Source organism: Notamacropus eugenii, chromosome 1 (genome assembly GCF_028372415.1).
Source record: "Notamacropus eugenii isolate mMacEug1 chromosome 1, mMacEug1.pri_v2, whole genome shotgun sequence".
Classification (NCBI taxonomy): Eukaryota; Metazoa; Chordata; class Mammalia; order Diprotodontia; family Macropodidae; genus Notamacropus; species Notamacropus eugenii.
In genome coordinates, this window is record NC_092872.1 from 705,897,036 (window position 1) to 705,917,360 (window position 20,325).

General features: G+C 43.7%; 1 protein-coding gene and 1 long non-coding RNA gene across 2 annotated transcripts; one reads left to right on the forward strand and one right to left on the reverse strand.

Annotated features, from left to right (window-relative positions):
- Positions 1–1,032: 1,032 nt before the first annotated feature.
- PABPN1L (PABPN1 like, cytoplasmic) lies at positions 1,033–9,103 on the reverse strand. Its single transcript, XM_072636341.1, has 7 exons — positions 6,659–9,103; positions 5,665–5,905; positions 5,323–5,390; positions 4,680–4,786; positions 4,389–4,476; positions 2,378–2,523; positions 1,033–1,707 (listed from the first exon to the last, which is right to left on the reverse strand). Exons 1-7 carry the CDS (start codon positions 6,878–6,880, stop codon positions 1,668–1,670), a joined length of 912 nt encoding a protein of 303 aa, XP_072492442.1. The 5' UTR covers positions 6,881–9,103; the 3' UTR covers positions 1,033–1,667.
- Positions 9,104–16,610: 7,507 nt separating this feature from the next.
- On the forward strand, positions 16,611–18,499 carry LOC140521384 (uncharacterized). Its single transcript, XR_011972920.1, has 2 exons — positions 16,611–16,808; positions 18,370–18,499. It is a non-coding gene; the product is annotated as an uncharacterized lncRNA (long non-coding RNA).
- Positions 18,500–20,325: the final 1,826 nt, after the last annotated feature.

The window sequence follows — 20,325 nt, forward strand, 5'->3', positions numbered from 1 at the left end:
GGAAGATCCCATCATCCTTCTCTAGGGCAGGACAAAGAAAGAATAAGGGGTCTTGAAGGCTTGATCAAATGAGGGCATTTTTAAAGATGTGAACCATAAAGGATTTTTTTTTCTTGAAAGGATCTGTCATTTTGTTGGTTGTAGCTCTGCCTCCCTCCGCCAATCCAAATTGCAACCCTTCCTTGTTTCAGAAGTATCTGGGGCTGAAAAATTCACCACCAAGTGGACAGCTTTTCTGGGGATGGATGAGCACTCCTCCATTTGGGCAGCATGTACCTGTCAGAGGGTCACACCATCACCTGGCTCAGCTGCTAAGCCCTTCGATGTTGACTAGAACCTGCCAGAGATTCTATTCTGAGGCAGACAGAGCCTTTGAGGGCTAGTGCCAAGAGCAGAAAGCACTGAAAGAAAACATTAGCAGCAAAGTGATGAAAGGGCAATTCTTAATAAAAGCTGTTATTAAATTAACAGAAACCAGTGCTTCTGGGAAGGCCCACCTCCAGACACCAGCCTACCTATTAGTGGGCAAATCAACAAGCATCTATTAAAGTGCCTACTCTGTGTCTGGCCCTGTGCTAGATACAGAGGGAAACAAAGCTTGATTTGGCATGTAATAAAAAGTTTAATTAAATAGTAAATAAGCTAAAAAATTCAGCTAGTATACATATATATATAATATATATATTAAAGAATTTCACTCAAATTCAAGTTTTAGTTATTCATTAAAGCCAGAATCAGCCTTTTCTGAACTTAGGCAGGTACCACCTGCCAGCTTGTGGACAAAGAAGTGAAAACCCACATGTCCAAAAAAAGTCAATCCTATTCCCATCCCCAGATGTATGCTTAGAGAACAGAAAATACTTGACATCTGTCTAAGAGGAGCTTAGGGTTTCCATGCTCCCTAAAAGAGTTGACATTTTCCATTGTAAAGTAAGAGGCAAGAGTTCCTTTCATTAAGTGCTTACATTTATAGTAGGAAGAGGAACTACAGCTAGTTGATAGGTGAATAAAAAGAATGAATAACATCCATGCTTTAAAAAATATTTCAAATTTAATTATATTATTAAGAAAACTTATTGTATATTTGTTTCTATTAAAAATCGGTGACTTGATCTACAAGCTGTGCTAGGCTAAAGCTTCATCTCATCCCTTCCTCCCCCACTCCCCCCACCCTGCACTGGTGATCACCCTGTTTACAGTTCCAAACCAAAGTCATGGTGCCATGAAAATGGAAAAGGAGTAGGGAGAGATTGGCCAGAGGCAGGCCTGAACCCCAGATACCTTGATTTAGTATTATAGTGCTTCAAGGCCTTGGCTGAGAATGTCTTGGCAGTCTTGGTCCAAGACCAGACTGGCTCTAAGAGCATTGGCCCTTTGGGAATCCACATGCCTCCATGATAACATGGATTGTAGATGGAGACAAACAAAAAAGGAAAGAGCTTCACATGCCCACAACCTGGGGTCTCTTACAGGTCTGTAGTTCAGCCCCTGGGTTTGCCTAACAAGCTGGCCATCTGTTTTGGTTGCATTGTATTCTGTACCAGATTTATTCTATGCCACCCCCACCCCCACTAAATCCCAGCTGAGCACACTGGTTATATAGTTAAGATGGTCTCATATCTCAGTCATTCTGTTTTCTTCACAGCCCATTTCTCCACTCCGACCCTCTAGTATGGCTCAAACCATTGGGAGAATCTTCCATGCCCCCTATGAGAGAAAAATGGACCAAGAGTTATGTATTGTCAGAGTGGGCAAAGCCTTCAAAAACAAGTACATAGATTGGATTGGGCTGCTATTGGCATGACTCACTCATCAATGGTGTACTCTACCACCATCTACTTCTACAGGGGTGCTCTGCCTAACTTTGTAGGAACTCAGTATCTGCCTCCCTGATGGCAATTACTGGGTGGTCTGGGACTCCTCTACCTCCTGTCATATCTGAAAAGGCTGATCAATCCTGCAGGAAATGAACCCAGTCTGTCAACCTTTTGTTACATCACATGACAAACTCAATGACAGTAACTTCAAAGAAAAGACCATTTTTGACTCAAAGGATAGTTAGATATTCTTCTTCCCCAGAATTAGCAACTAATATCTCTTGACTTCCTCCCCCAACTCAGCCCTGTCCATCCCATCCCAGATATGACTCTGCTATGAGGGTTGCTAAAATTATCCAGCCTGTTCCAAGAAGGGGTTTCTTGCTCTTCCCTACCTCCCCTACCACACCAGACTTCTTCCCCCCCAAAATCTCATCAAGGATGACTTGGCCTGGAAATAGTCACTGTAGGTGGGACAGGCTGAGGGTAAAAAAATAGCTACTTGGATTTTCATCTGGGCTGCCCCTCACCCCATCTGAGACTCCTAAGGTGCCCCTTACCTGTGACTTCTCCATCTTGGCCTTGATTGCTCCCCCATATAAAGGCTATACCAGCGTTGAGGACCCCCTCTGCCAGAATGTCGAGCCCGTAGGCCCCCTCTGTCTGTAGTGCTGATCCCAGGAAGGTTGGTCCTTTTGGGCATAACCTGGAATAGAAAGCAGGTTCCCCCAGCCCACCCCTCAAGAGGTTATTGTTAAAAAGATGAAGTTGGAAAAAAAACTCCAAAGTAGCACACTTGGGGGCATCAGCCCTAGAAGAGGCCCCATTGGAAACTCCCCAAAGCTTTGCTTGTGAGATCTGGCTTGGTTTACATTTGGGCTAGCTCTTTGAATTTGTAGGATCTGAGAACTACCATAAAGCCTTACCTTCTTCTAAAACTTCTCCCCTCCTACAGACTATCACTATCATCGGTTTGGGTTAGGACAATCTCCAGAGGTCCAGTAAAAATGAATACATTTTTACCAGGAGGGTCTATTCCATGAAATTTTTGGTTGTTTTCAGTTATGTCCATATCTTTGTGACCCCATTGGGGTTTTCTTGGAAATGATACTGAAGTGGTTTGCCATTTCCTTCTCCAGCTCATTTGACCGATGAGAAAACGGAGGCAAACAGGGTTAGGTGACTTGTCCAGGCTCATACAGCTAGGGCTGCATTTGAAGTCAGGTCTTCCGGACTCCAGGTCCAGCACTCTGTGCAGTATGGGGTCACCTAGCTGCTCCTATGCTATCAATACATATATTAAATACTTGATATATACAAGACACCAGGATCCAAAAATAATAATAAAAAAATTCCTGCCATTCTACTGAGGGTGAATGAGAAATAGAACCTTTATATAGATAAGTGTAAAAGAAGGTCATTTGAGGAGAGAGAAGCCATTGGCTCATTCAGTGAGGGTAGACAATTTATGGGCAGCAGCTTGTATGAATGCCTGGAGGAATGAGGGAATGGAGAGCTGTACTATTTGACTAAAAAGCAGAACACACAAAGGAGTGTACTGGCCTTACAGGGAAGAATTTTCAATGTCAAATTAAGGAGTCTTTATTTTATTCTAGAGGCAGTAGAGAACTTCTAAGGATTTCTGGTCAAAGCTACGCTTTAAGGTAGTTTTTTGGTAGGTGAGTAGAAGGAGGGAGAAAAGGGAGACTGGAAGGAGGGAGAACAATGAGAAAGCTATTCTGATAGTCCCAGGAAGAGGTAATAAGGGTGTGAACTATGAGAGTGACCATGCGAATGAGAGAAGGGAGTAGATTTAAGAGATGGTCAGCCATTGGACTTGGCAACTGATCTGATGTGGGGGAATCGAGGACAATTCAACAAGTAAGAAACTTTGGTGACACAGAGGATAGTAGCGACTTTAGTGGAAATATAGAAGTTTATAGAGAGGGGTTGGATTTGGGCAAATAGAATTCCCGAGCAGAGAGGTAGTACCATAACGGATAGAGCGCTGAGCTTAGAATCAGGAAGACTCATCTTCCTGAGTTCAAATCCAGCCTCAGACCTTTATTCACTGCATGACCTGGGCAGGTCACTTCACCCTGTTTGCCTCAGTTTCCTCATCTGTCAAATGAGCCAGAGGAGGAAATGGCAAACCACTCCAGCATCTTTCCCAAGAAAACACCAAATTTGGTCACAAAGAGTTGGACATGATTGAAATGACTGAACAACAATTCCTATTTACAATGAACAACTCCCTTTTCTCTATAGAAATATCCTAGTTCCTATCCTGGAGTGCTCATTTCTATCAATGGTCACCATCATTCTTCTAGCACCTCAGAAGGGAAACCTCGGTCATCTTTGGGAACAAGAGAGAAGGAAGTGTCCTGTTGATATTCCTTCTCTAAGGGTCTCCCATCTGAACCGTTCCCTTCACAGGTCCAGTCTTCATCCTCCTGTCTTTTCAGTCCATATCACTGGGCTATGTAAGAGAGAGGCTTACTAGACATCTGTTGATTTACATGGTATTTTATACCCATACATCCTCTAATCCCTGGCCTCTGATAAACTCACCCTGATTGTCCGGCCTCTAAAGGTGGTTTCATCCAGATCCATGGCGGTCTTCACTGAATCCTCATAGGCAAATTCAATGTAAGCATAGCTAAGGAGTGGGACAGTTCAGGGTCAGGCTTAGGGCCAAAGCTCCCAAAAAGGGGCAAAAGATGAAGATGACTTGACTAAGATGACCCAATAGTGACTCAAAGGAGAAAATTAATATCCAGGCATCTAACCAATGGTTGAGATCAACCCCAACCCAGTTCAACACACTCCCTCCTCCCCTTCTCCTTGAGCCCCAGCACTGACCCCTTGGGGTGTCCAGAGTACTTGTCACAGAGGATGGTGACTCTGTTGATTTCACCACAGCGATTAAAGAGGGACTCCAGCTCCTCAGCCGTGCCACTGTAGTCCACCTGGAAATCCTGGCCTGTCAGAGCTCAGCGTGTGTGTGTGTGTGTGTGTGTGTATGTGTGTGTGTGTGCATGCATGTGGATGTACACACCCAGGTCGTGACAAACACAATGCAAAAAAAATGAGTTTACCTTCCCCTTCCAAGTGTTTTTATCAAATCCTTCTTCCCTTTCTCCCCAAAGGATGCTCCAGAGACCAGAACCAGAGTTCAGACTAACCTCAGGGTGGTCAGTTTGAATACATTGGCCACAAAGACCAATAGGGCCCCAACCCTTCAGTCATCATGGAAACTATCTATCTAATCTTCATTCCTTTAGCATCACGACCCAATGCCCTTTTGACCACCATCATTAGAGTAGAAATAAGACATCCCAGACACTTTTATCTAATTGGCCCATGCTTGGCCACGATGGTCAAAGTTAAAGGCAGGGAGTGTGGCCATCTATAAAGTGTGCTTGTCTTATCCACCCTCTCACCTCATCTTGGGGTTTACCTGACCAGTAGTCCCACACCCTCCATGCCCTTTCCAACCACTTACGTTGCCTACATAGACAGATCTGTGATCAGCCTCTAACTTCTCAATGGGTGTCCCTTGGAAGGGTATACCTAGAATGAAAAATTATTTGCAGCAGGAACTCAAGATAGGTTGGGAGTACCACTATGCAGTTCATGGGGAAAGAGGGTTGAACACTTCAGAGCCAAGAATCCATAGGGTTAGAGGTCATGTCCCCCAGATACTTCCTTGGCCATCCTGACCCCTAGATCCTTACAGACACACGGACGCCCTTTCCTATCTCAGGCTCTCTTTTCCTACTTCTGTTTCTCCCTCCCCAAAGCCCATGCATGGAGTGTGGAGAAAGTCCAAGGGCCAGCTTCCTACCAGTCTCTGCGCTCAGTCGATGAGTGGCCTCCTTGTCACCTGGGGCTGGTGATGACAGCAGTGGGCTGGATGCTTCTGCTGCCTCCTTCTCCTCCTCATGGGGCTGCTGCTGCAGTTCTGTCTCTTCCATACCTTTGAGCTCCTGTCTCTCATGGGCCTCCTCTATTTTTTGTAGCTTGGTTTTGATGTCTTCTAGCTCCCGCCCATCTCCTTGGGGCACATGGGAGGAAACACCTGCCTCCTGTTAAAGTCAACCTCCCTCAGATGCCAGTTCCCTCAAGTGAGGTGGAGGAAAGGAGGGGGAACCCAGGGGAAGTTACCAGTGGCCTGGCTCTCTCTCCTCATCATCTCTGTGATCCCCTCAATCACTTTCTCTCATTCCAGGCCTTCCTTTTAGACCTCTAAAGATCCCTCTGGGTTCTTTCAGAGGACTGCATGGTCCATTACTATAGAATCTTTCTCTGCCTTCTTTTCCTTCCCCCAAAATTTGTCTATGAGGATTCAGTAGCGACTGCCATAGACCTGGAGGAGACCACTTTCAAGGACTGTGTAATCAGGATGAGTTTGTTAAAGGATGGATAGGTGTAAAATCCCAGAATCTTAGGAACATGAGCCAGTACAGAGGCTTTTAGAGAGCTAGATACCTCCCTGCCTCCATTTTTCAGTTGAGGAAAACTGCTGGAGAGGCTTCGGTGACCAATGCTCTTTCTGCTTCCTGGGCTTTCTTTAAAACTGATTTCATATCTCACCTTCAACAGGAAGTTTTCTGAGTCTCTCCAGCTGCCTTCCGTTTGAACTGACCTTCTGTTTACTCCAAACATATCTAGTATGTACTTAGAGATTTACATGACCCCCACTGCAATGGACGGCCTTGGAGGGCAGGGTACCTCTGGCATTAATGCCTGTCTGGCCCATACAAAGTAGGCTCCTCTTAAATGCTTGCTGACTGAACCACACCATCTTAAGTAGGGGATGGGAAGGAGGTTGTACTTACTAAGTCAGGCCCAAGCATCTCCTCCAGCTTTCCTTTGTCCAGGAGGGAGAGCAGAGCACCCTCTTCTTCCTTGTCTTCCTCTGCTGGGCACATATTCAGCACCTTCGCAGCAGGTTGTCCCTCACCCCCCCAGCCTAGCCCTACAGGGTCTGAAAGAGCATTCTGGAGCCAGTACTTGGAAGGAGGAGGAAAGAGGTTGCTGCTGCCAATGGAGAACCACATGGGAATTGGCTCTAGTACTCCCGGTGTTGGGGCTGGCTCAATTCCCCCAGGTCTGAGGTCAGCTGGGACCAGGACCTAGGGATTTTAATCCCTCCCCCCACTTCCAGCTGTTTCCATTTAAGCTCTTTAAAGGGCCCTGGGCCAGAAATCCAGACTGATCAGCTCATCATCTGCAGGGATCCCGATCTCAGTAGTTAAAGCTCAAAGGCCTGGCTTGGCCTTTCTCCCCAGGATAGCCATATGTTGTCCTCTCTCCAACCCTCTCCTTCTTTAGATTGATCTGTGAAAAACGAGTGCCAAGTTAGACACCATACACACCCCAGGCTCGAGAGTCCCTTTCAGATCTAATAAATGCTAAGATTTATTATTTTACCCACCTCATCCATGACAAATATTGATTGCAGCCATCCCTCAATCCTTCCATCCCTGGAACACTTACCATATTTAGAATCTATAGCATATAATTTAACATTTGATTACATTCTGGTTTGAGTTGTTCAGATCTTGTCTCTTATGCTCAATTTTTAGTAGGCTATTGGTTCTTTGGGGAAAAGGATCATCCAATTTATCTCTTCTTCTTTTCATTAATTTTTTCAATTACCAAGCATTTATTTTTTCTTTTTTGTATCCTGCCCCATCCCTACCCCCAAGAAAAACAAAAACTTATGGCAAATGAGCACAGTCAAGCAAAAGAAAACCTCTCATGAACCGTATCCAAAAATGTGGGTCTCATTCTGCAACTTGAATCTGTCACTTTTCTGTGAGGAGCCAGGTGGTCTTCCGGAAATCATGGCTGGTCATTGTGTTGGATGATCAGAGTTCCTAAATCCTTCGAAATTGTTCATTTTTACTATTGCTATTATAGTATAAATTGTTCTCCTGGTTTTACTCACTTCACTCTGCATCAGTCCATACAAGTCTTCCCAGGTTTCATTAACACTGTTCCTTTCATTATTTTTCTTACAACATCTATAGTATGCCATTATATTTATATACTATAACTTGTTCAGCTATTTCACAATTCATTGGATACCCTCTTAGTTTCTAGTTCTTTGCCACCATGAAAAAAGCCACCATAATTTTTTTTTACATATAGGTCCTTCTCTTTGATTTTCTTATAAGTGTTATTGTTTGATCCAAGGATATGCACAGAATCTTTCTTCTGGTCACATCTCTCCAAGTTCTGAGCACCAGATGTCTGCTACATACTAGATGCTTAATAATCATTTACTGGATTGAATGTCAGAAGAATGTGCATTAACCTTATTTCCTGACTGGACTCTAATCATTTGGAAGGCAAGAACTACACCATACATTTCTATATATCTCCCAACTTAACAAAGGTCAGGACATAACACAGTCAATGAAAATGGTATTGTTTATCCTTGTTCTGACATCAGGAAGGTGATATCTTGACTTGCAAGTAGGTGAATTAGATTTAAGTGAGGCAGAGCTGTGCAAAGCCATCAGCCCCACTCTCTCTTCCAGAGTCATCAGAGTCAAGATGTAGGTCAAGATGACTGGGCAATGGCCCAATATGGACTATTTGACTGATGGAGGCTGGGTTTCAATGGCTCCTTAGAAGAGGAAACTTTCTCATTTTTCTTTCTCATGGTTTCTCCAATTCATTACAATTCTTCTATGCAACACGACTAATGTGAAAATGTGTTTAATAGAAATATATGTGTAGAGTCCATATCAGACTGCATGCCATCTTGGGGAGGAATGGGGAGAAAACTGAAAACTTATAGAAGTGAATGTTGAAAACTAAGAGTAAATAAATTAACCAGTAAAAAAGAAAAGGAAACTTCCATCAATAGACAGAAGAGGAAAAGGGAGAGCAGTCTGAAAGGCTATATTCTCAGGTTCTCCAATCTGCTGCCATGAGGGAATAAGCCACATGAACCAGTACCCTCTTGCTGCTTGAATGGATCATAGAAGGAAGTCAATTCAATTTAGCAAAACATTTGTTAGCCCTCCACCAAATGAAAGACTATTATCCCTAGATGAGAGCTAGGGATACGAAAGGTCATCATCTCAGCTCTCATAGTTTACAGTCTAGTTTGTAGAGATGTAAAAAATAACAATGCATTAAGTACATAGGGGAGTTCAAAGAGAGACATCTATGAACAAAAGTTCTTAACCTTTTGGTGTCAAGGAACCCTTTAGCAGATTGGTAAAGACTATGAACCTTCCTTTCAAAATCATGTTTTTAAATATGATTTAAAAATATGATTCTGAAAAAGCTAAGCGGCATAGTAGATGGAATGCTGAGCCTGGAGTCAGGAAGACCTGAGTTCAAATCTGGCTTCAGAAATTCCCTAGCTGTGGGATCCTGGGCAAGTAACTTAACCTCTATTTGCCTCAGTTTCTTCATATGTAAAATAGGGATAATAATAGCACCTACTTTCCAGGGTTGTTGTGAGGATTAAATGAGATAATAATTGTAAAGCATTTAGAACATGCCTTGGAACGTAGTAGAAACTATATAAATGTCAGCTATCACCACCACCACCACCACAACCACCACCACCACCACCACCACCATCCTCATCACCACCACCACCATTGTCATCATCATCATCATCACCATCATTACCACCACCATCATCATCACCATCATCATCATCATCTAGTTGAAGGAAGGACAACTAGGTAGCAAAGCAACTGGGTAGCTCCAGCACTGGGCCTGGAGGCAGGAATACCTATCTTCCTGAGTTCAAATTTGGCTTCAGATACTTACTAGCTGTTCGACCCTGGGCAAGTCCCTTAACCCTGTTTAGTTTATTTCCTCATCTGAGCAGGAGAAGGAAACTGCAGATCACTCTAGTACCTTTGCCAAGAAAACCCCCAAATGGAGTCACAGAGAGTCTGATATGATTAAATAACAACAGAAAGCATTTCTATAGTATTTTAAGATTTGTAGAGTGTTTTGTGTACATGATTGAAGGAAATGTTAAATTTCAGTTAGAGATTAGTGAAAATAATGATGAATTTTTTTTCTCCATTCAAGTTTGTTGACCTCCTGAAATGTACCCAAGAACTCTCATAGCCCCCAGGTTAAGAACCCCCTGGTTTAGAGATTCAGAAAGAGTGAGAGAATCACTTCTAGTCAGGAGGGATTGGGGAAAGCCTCATTAAGGAAGCAGTGAGAAGTAGCCTGGAATAACAGATAAAGGAATTTTCTCAGCCTCAGTTTCTTTAACTATAAAATGGGGAGAATGTTAGTACCTACCTCACAGAGGTGGGGGGGGATCTGTGGGGATCAGAAAAGATAACAACCCTTAATTATATATTTAAGTGGTACTTGGGCTCAGACAGGAAGGAAGGAAAGCATTTCCTTTTCTGGTGGAGAACACTCCAGTTATTTGGAAAATATATGAGGGTGGAGGTGGAACCAGGATAATGGAGCAGTAAGAAACAGGAGTGCCAAGCTCCTCTTCACAAAACTCCTCAAAATAGACCTAGAAAATGCAGCAGACCAAGGCTTGATGAGAAAATCCAGAAAAGGTGACAATGAGTCATTTGTCCAAGCCAAGTCAGCATAGGGAGACAGTTATGGAGGTCTGTGGATGCTGGGGACTGGATATGGCCAGGAGCATCACCCAGGGAGATACTGTGCACCAGGGCAAGAGGAAGTCCCAGACCCATGTCTAGGTATTGTGGAGGTGACAGATGCCAACTGCAAGTTTCGTTTCCCCATTGCCCAGTTCTGGGTCACATCCAGAAGGGGACCTGTTCCTGAGGGTGGCACTCCCAGGTATGTAAGCCCTGGGCAGTTTACCTGAAAAGGAGGAAGTTCAGAAGCAAATAGTGGCAGTGTGGCTCAGACTCCAGGAGCAGAGAAGGGTATCAGCTCTAACATGTAGCCCAGTCTATAAAGGAATTATGGACCTAAACCAAAGGAGAGCCTAGAGTCTGCCACTATAAAACAGCAGCACATCTTAGCTGGCTCATAGGGACCAAGTCCAGCATCATCTACCCTTGCTCAAACCCAAATCCAGGTCAAGAACATGCAGAGCTCAGACCAGCAGAATAACCATCAGACTTTGCCCTGGGTAGTACAGAAAGCTTGCAAGTCTCCAGCCTATCTCTGAGATCCTGGAATAACACAATTCTCAGTACCCTAGGAAAGCAACAATGGGACCAGCCCAGACTTTCCCTCCAGAAGTATGGCAGATTCCAGTCCTAATATCAAGTCTGAAGTCAGGAAGTAGGCTGGAAGAATGAGCAAACAGAAAATCCCACTGGCCAGGGATGCTCAAGACACAAAACCCAAAAGAAGAGAATGATCCAAAAAATATCTACAAACAATACCTCAGAGAAAAACACAGCTTGAGCACAAACTCAACTAGAATTCCTGGAAAAAATGAAGCAAGAATTAAAAAGAGATAAAAAAGTTTTTATAAGTGGGATGAGAGTGCTTGGGGAAAAAATTGGACAAGAAATGAGCACTGTGGAAAAAAGAATTGGAAAAGGAATTAACAACTTGGCACAGAAGGTACCAAACCTTGTGTAAGCAACAAAATCCCTGAAAATTAGAATAGACCAAATGGAAATCAATGGTTCCATGAGGCAACATAAAATATTAAAATAATGTCAAAAGTTTGAAAGATGGAAGAAAACGTAAAATATCTCATTGCAAAAACAAAACCAACCCACTTCTCCTCCCCTCCCCCCACAAAAAAGAAAGATTCTAGGGGGACAGAGCCAAGATGGCAGGCAGAGTAGAAAGACAGACCTGCTCTAGTTCTTCCCCCACAGCACATAAAATACCTGTAAAAAATGACTAAGCAAATTCTAGAGCAGCAGAAGCCACAAAACGACAGAGCGAAGGAGACTTCCAGCCCAAGACAGACTGAAAGGCTGTCAGGAAAGGTCTATCGCATCAGGCTCAGAGTGGAGCGCAGCAGACAGGACTGGAGCAGGCTTCAGGACTTGGAATCGCAGGTAGCAGCTGCAGATCCCAGATTTCTCAACCCACAAATACCAAAGACAGTTCAAAGGCCAAAAAAGAAAAGAAAAGAAAACCAAAATCTGCTCTTGAAAGCTGATTGAAGGGAAAACTTAAGAATCATTGAATCTGAATACCATGACAAAAAAAAAATGACTAGATGTTATATTAGAAGAAATCTTAAAAATCTTAAATCTTAATCTTTTAGAGCCAAGAGGGGAAAATGGAAATAGAAAAAAATTCTACTAGTCACTTCCTGAAAGAAAGCCCCAAATGAAAATTCCCAGGAATATTATAGATAAAATCCAGAGCTTCCAGTTAGAATCAGAATAAAAAATGTTTCAGCCACCACTATAAAGAAGCAGAAAATCTGGAATATGATATTCTAGGAGGCAAAGGACATGGGCTTTCAGTCAAATATAACTTACCCAGAAAAACTCAGTATAATGCTTTAGGGGAAATTTTTACCTTTAATGAAATAAAGGATTTCCAAGCATTCATGATGAAAAGACCAGAGCTTTGGAAAAACTCTGAAGTACAAACACAGGAGCAAAAAGAAACATAAAAATGTAAACAAAATTAAAAGACTAAACAAGGATAAACTTACATTTAAATATGGGGAAATGATGCATATATTCTCTGCATGTTCTTGACCTGGATTTGGGTTTGAGCAAGGGTAGATGGTGCTGGACTTGGTCCCTATGAGCCAGCTAAGATGTGCTGCTGTTTTATAGTGGCAGACTCTAGGCTCTCCTTTGGTTTAGGTCCATAATTCCTTTATAGACTGGGCTACATGTTAGACAAGGCCTGGTAGTGGTTCTATTATGTCTTGCTTTTAAGAGAAGAATGGAAAAAGGAGGGAAGAGGAAAATAATGGGGTGAGGTGAAGGAAAATTAAAGTTAAGGAAGATTACCAGATGTAAATAGGGCATACAAGTAGACATGCATATAAATAAGGAGGAGGGAGTGGAGAGGGGATAGCTGGCATTTTATCCTCACTCTCATCTGAACTGGTTAAAGTAATGAAGAAGACACACATATTTGGGTATAGAAATATATTTCATTCAACAGGGAAAGAGGAGGGAAAAGGGAAAAGGGAGGAAGGAGGAATTAGAGGGAGAGGTTAATCCTAAGCAAAACAAACTCTAGCTAAGTATATATAAAAATATTTATAGCTCCTTTTGAGGTGGCAAAGTATGTGAATCTGAAGAGATGCCCATAGATTAGAGAATGGCTGAGCAAGTTATGATATATTAATGCAAAGGAATACTATTGTGATACAAGAAATGATGGAGAGGGCTTCAGAGAAACCTGGGAGGACCTGTATGAACTGATACAGAGTGAAGTAAGAACCTGGAGAACAATTTGCACAATGACAACACTATGGTAAAGACAAATAACTATGAAAGAATTAGGAACTCTGATTAGTGTAATGACACCCACTTCCTGATAGAGAGGCGCAGGACTCAAGAGTGTAGAATGAGATGTTTTGTTTGGGGGTGGGGTATGGCCAATGCAGACATTTGTTTGGTCAGCTATACATGTTTGTAATGAAAGTTTTGCTTTTCTTTCATTCTCAATCAGGAATGGGGTGGGATGGGAGGGTGAGAAGGTAGATTTTTGTTGATAGAAAAAAATACAATTTAAAAGAAAAGAAAACGTAAGGGCAAATACCAAATGAGGGAAGGCTGCTGGATGAAGGAACTGGTATTCCATGCAATTTGCAATGGGGATCCATGAGAAGTTTTGAACAGGGAATGATGTGATCAGAGTTATCCTTTTGAAAGATGACTTGAGCAATTGTGTGAAGAAGAAAATCTGTCATGCTTTTAAAGAGAATATTCCCTCTCCACCAGCCCCCACATCAGAAGATGTGCCCCACCCAGAAAAGGAAATTCTCCAGTTTAGGACAGTGACTCAACTGTCTAACAACTTTACCCCTTAGGAAGGTTTTCTTTTTTTCTATCCTAACCCCTTCATGCTATGATTTAAATCCCATCCTCACCAGAGGATTGAAAAGTCTCTTTGCTCAGACCACCCAGTGTTGACTCCAACTTCTTCATGATCTCCAGTGAGCAGGTACCCTTGCAATAACCAAAGGATGGTGGCACATATGATCTGAAAGCCTACAGTGTCAGTGGTTGGGATGTGCTGAGTACAAGGTTTGTTTGCAGGTGTTGTTATCTCCCAGTCCTGGCCCTATGAACTCATGCCCCATTTGCATGGCTTGGCCAGAGCTATGAGGATCCCTGGGAAAGATATCCAGACACTCTCTAATGAGATTTGGGACCTGGTGAGCAAGGGATGGCATGGTGACTCTTAGTACAATAGTTACCAACTCCAAGCATCCACACCCCCAACTCTGACTTTCCAGATGTTGGCAAAATTATGAACCTTTCAAATATTAGCAACAACCACCACAAAATCAGCTCATTTATGTAGGACTCATTGCTACTAAAAAACCTTTCCATATATTATCTCATTGGATCTTCACAACAACCCTGTGAAGTAGGTGGTACAAGTGGTTTTACTCCCATCTTACAGATGGGGAAACTGAGTTTTCCTCCCCTTTTAGCTAACTTTTGCAGGGCCTCAATTTATATCCGAGGGTTGAAAGGGACCTCAAGAAATCATCAATTCCAAATCTCATCAACTATTTTCTGCTCAGGCATTATAACTTTAGTATTGACATTTTACTAGGGAATCTTAAAGATGAATAATCCTTTAAGACCCCAAGGAATAAAATATTAATGGTGGAATTTCAGGAACTGACAGATAGTTTGGGAGACTTGGGGGCATAGGAATTCTCAGCATCCTTCAAATCATGCCATATAGCTGGCCGTCCATGTTCCCCATGCACAATATTGACTCTGTCTCTTTCATTCCCCATCCCAGCACTGTTCTCCCCCTGCCAAATTCTGAGATAACCACTATCTCCTCTTCCCACCCACTCCCACATTGGGGGCCTTGAGCTCGGGTTCCATGTTACTCTTCCCAATTGTCCTTGGTTGTGGGTATCAAGTTGCATATCCCCAAAGGACCAAGGAGATAGCCAGACATCTTCCTAGTTCACATCTCTTGAGCTCAAGAAATGGGGGTGAGGAAATCTTTCTGCTTAATCTAGGCTGAGCCTTGATGAATGAGAGCCACCTAGAACTTTCCTTTGGTCCCTTATGGATGGCTGACATTGACCAACCTTCGAAATAATACCTTTCAAGATGTAGTGTAGCAGGATGGAATGGGCCCTGGATTTGGAGTCAGAAGATCTAATGCCTTTAGTTACAACCGGCATGACCTTGGGTAAGTCACCTTATCTCTAGGTTTTAGTTTTCTCACCTATAAAATAAGGAGATCAGACCAGAAGCTATCAAAGGCCTCTATATCCCACGATCCCATGATATTTCTACTTTAGGGAAGAATTTCTGTTCTCCTCTCAACTAAACCTTTTCTTCCCCTAGCTGGTATATAGCTAGAGTATTAATAATTCCCCTAGAGCTGCCTATATCCTAGGCAACTAGAGGGATCTATGTACCTGAGCATGGGTAGGGTTGAAAATGGAAATTGTTGATTCTGAGAATGTCGATTCTACTTTTCTTGACTCTCTGGTCCCTTTGCTGGAATTAGAAGTGAAATTCTCTTGATTTTTCTCCCATCAGAAGCCTCAAGGGAAGTATTCTGCAATACTCACTATGCCCTAGGGGCAAATTTATACTCTGAAGGTCAGAAGAGACCTCACAAGGTCATCAGTTTCATTTTTCAGTTTCTAGTGACCATTCAGTCCTGCCTGTTGGAATGACTGGACTTACAAACTATGTGTGTGGTCTTGAACTTGACCCCAGCCAGCTTCCATGGACTTGAAGATGACGCCTTCATCCTTAGAAATGAAGCTGGCTAGCAGAAAGTTTCTATTGTCCCACCAGGAGTCAGCATCCAAGTAGGGGGCAGAGCCACATGATAATTAAATTTTTGTTTTATTACACAGATACAGAGTTAAGAACAGACATAACCTGAATCATAATGTTTTACAGCTTCCACAGGTCAAACATACAGTACATTTAGAGAAAGCAGGACATAGCAAAGGGGAGGGAATAGCATGCCATAGACTCCTAACACAGCGTCATTTCTCTAGAGAGGCCAAGGGGCCCAAAGAACAGCAGGGGAACAAGGACTTTTTATTAAAATTCTAGTTTTCTTAAAAATTATCTTTCAACTCTTGTGGGGAAGGGGTAGAGTGGTGGCCCCAAACCAATCATCTACCAGTCTTGTATATCAAGGCTATCTCCCATCCTCCCCTTCTGGCCCTCTCCCATGCCTGCCTCCACCTGCTAGGACCTTTAGTTCAAGTATTGCATTTTGGTAGGTTGTATAGTATGTATCTTGGCTGGTATTCTGGGGGAACAGTTGTCTCCCTCACCCTGCCCTCCCATTTTCCACCAGGAGACTCTCAGAGGGAATCCATCCCAGGGAAGAATGCAGAGGGAAGGATCTAGGAAAAGAGGGAAGCCCAGAGGGAAGAGAGGCCAGTAGAGAAACACCAAGTGCTTTCATGTCTATTTAGAAGGAAATCAGGTCCAATTAGAACAATTAAGTGCTGCTGTTGAGGCATCTTTGGGACTCAGATTTGTCAGGCTTGGAAGGGAGCCCAGGGCCTGCTGAATGGAAGTGATTGGAGCAGAAAGTCTGTGAAGCAATGTTTTCTCTTCATTTAAGACTTTGCTTGATGACTATGATCATGATGGTTATTATTTTTATTATTTTTGGCATCTCTTTCCTTAGACCCAGAACATACATATCATGGCTACGAGATCGATGCTACGCCACTTTCAGAAATGAGTGAGAAGACCCCTCCACTGAATGGAACAGCATACGGTGCCTCAGTCTCCTCTCTTGCCTCTCCCCCATCTTTGATTCCCGTTCATCCTCACTCTATGAAAAAAGGCCACCCTCTAGCCCTGCTTTGGGATAAACTCCAAGGCAAGTAGCCCTAAGGTCACCTAGCTGTTGGGCCCTGCCCTCAGAAGCCTCAAACCTGAGGGATAGAGGGAGTGGGAAAGTCCTCAGAACAGGGATGGCCCATCAGAACACAAGGAAGCAGGAAGCCTGAGAGAGAGGACAAATGTTCAGGGGAAGGGAATAAAAGGGGATGCCAATGAGTGACCAGCCCAAGAAGGAAATCATCTGGATTTCTAGGGAATAAGTGGTACCACCGATCCTTAAGCCAGCAGCTAACTAAAGGGTCTCCTCTCCCTGAAACAAAGGGAAGGAGACAAGATCAAAGCTGCCATCCCCATATGAAAGTAGATGGGCATAGGGATGAACTGAGGCTAACCTTCTCTACTCTACTTCAAGGAAATTCAGCAGCTGTTGAGAAGAGGAAGCCTGGTCTGAGACCCCACTTGGTCAGCAGAGCCATTTTGAAAGAGAAAGGCTGTCATGCAACCCTTCCCATTGTTTACCCTCTAGTCCTAGGAGCAATGATCCTTGAGGACATGAGTGGGAGAGAAAGGGATCTCATCCAACCAGTGTCAGGTTTCATGCCAGGGAATGTACTGGCCAGAAGACAGGCCTGAAGTGGGAGTGGGTGGCAGGGGAGTGCTTGTGTATCATAGGGCCTCTCAGCAGGTGTGTGAGCTGTTTCCCAAGACAGTGAGCTGAGTGCCTTCTCCATCAACACCAACCAGCCCCAAAGAAAGGCACCCTTGCTCTTTCTAGCCAGGCCCATGTTGGTCTCAATTGTAAGCAGTTGTTAGCTGGGCCCGGGCTCCTCTCCTCCTACTAGAAGATGGGGAATCACCTATCCCTAACTTTTTCAAGGGAAGTCTCATCCTTGGAAATATTGAAAATCAGCCTGGACTGAGTGCTCCAGTCAAAGACATAAGCAACACCACTACTCCTAGAGGCAAAATTACCTTGTTTTATATCCCCAGTGCTTAGCATGGGGCCTGGTATACAGTAAGTGCCTAATAAATGCTTGTTGACTAACTCACTGTGTGACTGCTCAGGGGCCATTCATGGGAGACCATTAAAGAACGTAACACAATAATGAATCATTTTCTGAGGCACTGGCCCTATTTCTCCTGTGCAGATTGGTGATAATGTCAATCAGGTGTTCAGAACCTGTGTCCCCTTTGGGTTCCAGAAACAGGGGTCTCTTACAGATCTTTTGGTATGGGGGGAATCTGTTGACTCTCATTTGGGAGGGAAGGATGGATGGATGCCAGAAATGGGTGCTTTGGTGTCAGCCTGAGTGTCTATTTGGAATAATCAACGAACAGGAGGCATAAAGACCAACCACAGGCCCCCTCCCACTAAAAAACAAGAACCGAAACAAAACCCCAACCACCAAAAAACCCAAACAACTCCCAAATCAATTCTTAGCATTACGGTTCCCTTTCTTTCTGCCTCTGACCAGCAAACTGTTCTGAGACCCTCACCCTGGGGGCAAGGACTCTTGGGCAAGGCTGTTCTCAACTTGTTGATTGCCCCCAGGTCAATGGCCAACACACTGACCCAAGTTTTCTTCTCCACTCCTTAGGTCGGAGTAACATCCCACCATGGAGCCAGGAGCAGGTTCCAACATGACTTCTTCCTTACTCCTACTTCATGCATGGCCTTCTGGGCACACATTCCTCATCATCTCCCAATTACACAAAGTTGCAAAGTAAGTTCCGTTCTCTGTCATCTGTTTTGCGTCAATCATTGAAAGGAACGGAAAAGAACTGAGAGTTCAAGCCATGAGAAGGATGGAACTCAGGTGATGTTTCTGGGCTCTCTTTACTTTTGAATTGAGGTCTGTTAAGCATCTGCTAAACTGAAAGGAGACATGAAAGACTGAGTAACCTTGGCTCTTCACTTTTTGGATCTCTAGGAAGGCAGGAAAAGGGCATCATCCTCTTCCACCTTATTTGGTTGGAGCTTCTCCAAACCTCTCCATAATCCTTTTGTAATTGGCCGCAGGGTCCCAAGTTCTGGGTTAATTCAGACAAAGGAACATGCCTTGGGGTACACGACCTAGTAATCATGAATCCTACAAGCTGAGCAAACTGAAGACCAGAGACAGCCCTACCACTCCCCAGCCTACCACTGAGGTTCCTGGTAGCAATGAAAAGAAAAAGAATACCTATTCCAACCTTGAGAAACCATAGCTTGGGGGATGGTGAGGGAAGGGAAATTCTGAAGCTCTGTGGGTAGGAGAGAAGAGACTTGGCTCAAGCTGTCATGGGTTCTGAGTAAAGGTGAGGAATACGTAAATCAAATTAGCCTCCATCTAGTTGTTTATCTGCATCTTGGGAATGGACGGTATTCTTGTTCTGAATTATCTAGGTGAAAGGAACCCCTTTCTACCACCATGCCTAGCTGTCTGTCTCTGAGGTCCTGCCTGACCACTGTCTCTTGCCTTTGGCTTTGGCCTCTGAACGCTAGTTAAAGCTGTCATTTGAGTTTGGGATTCTGCTGGGGGCTCTGGGAGCAGGAGCATCTCACAGAGCTTTTGGTTCAATGGTGAGTGTGATCTTGACGAGTGGCTTTAAAGGAAAAACAAGGGAGCAAACCACACCTCTTAGTCTATGGTCCTTAAGCACATTGGAGGTAGCAAGGCAGGATACAGCTTCTGAGTAGGGGCAAGGAGGCAGAGGCAGAGACAGAGAGGCATGGGAAGGCCAGGGGTCAGACAGAAGAGGAAGCTTAGAAAGTCAACCCAGCAGCACTCGGGACTAACAAACCCCTTCAGTGGATCACATCAGAAATGCGTCTTCACATATTTTTTTCATGAAATAAAAATGTCCAATGACCAGTACACAGATTAGAGGATGTATCAGTTACAATGGTTATACTGTATTCTAATGTTGCTCAATTTCTCCCTAAGTCTCCAAAAGAACCCTTGAAAACACACTATCACTGGCAATTCAGAAAGCAAAATTACCAACATCACCTTCTTGCCACCTCCTATGCCCACAAAGTGTTGGGATTTCAGGTTTGGCTTCATTAAAAGGTCTCTGGCCTAACTAGCTTGGGACCAGGGTGATGAGTGGCAAGCTGTAGCTCTGAAGATTACTTCCTAATCATCTAAAGAAACTACCAGCATTCTCCAGCAACGTGACCCCCTTTAGTATGTAGACACCTAGTCTTCCAGCTGGAATCAACCAAAGCCTTCCCTGGGGGGCCAGACCTTCCTCAACTCAAGGGATATCATGTTGGGTTATCAACTCAAGGGATCTCATGTAAGACAGCTCAACCATCCTTTAGGAAAAAGTTCCCAAAACAGAGATCAGGGACTAGGGTCAGGAAAACTGTTTGTCCAAATAATCTAAACAGTCATCCTTTCTCCTCAATACCAAGTTTCTCTGGAACCAAGGAACTATGTTCTAATGGTCATTTGCCAAGAAAAAGGAGATATTTTTTCTTTCTGTGCTATTGGAGGATAATTTGGCAAGAGAACCAGCAAACAGGGCAAGGAATCTGCCCAAAGGTCACTCACACATTTGCTGGATGG

Coding starts and splice junctions, on each gene's coding strand:
- PABPN1L (XM_072636341.1), bottom strand. CDS start 6,880: ATGTGGTTCTCCATTGGCAGCAGCAACCTCTTTCCTCCTCCTTCCAAG. Junction 4,787..5,322: donor GATCTGTCTATGTAGGCAAC/GTAAGTGGTTGG, acceptor CAGGATTTCCAG/GTGGACTACAGTGGCACGGC. Junction 1,708..2,377: donor CCAAGATGGAGAAGTCACAG/GTAAGGGGCACC, acceptor TTTCTCTCATAG/GGGGCATGGAAGATTCTCCC.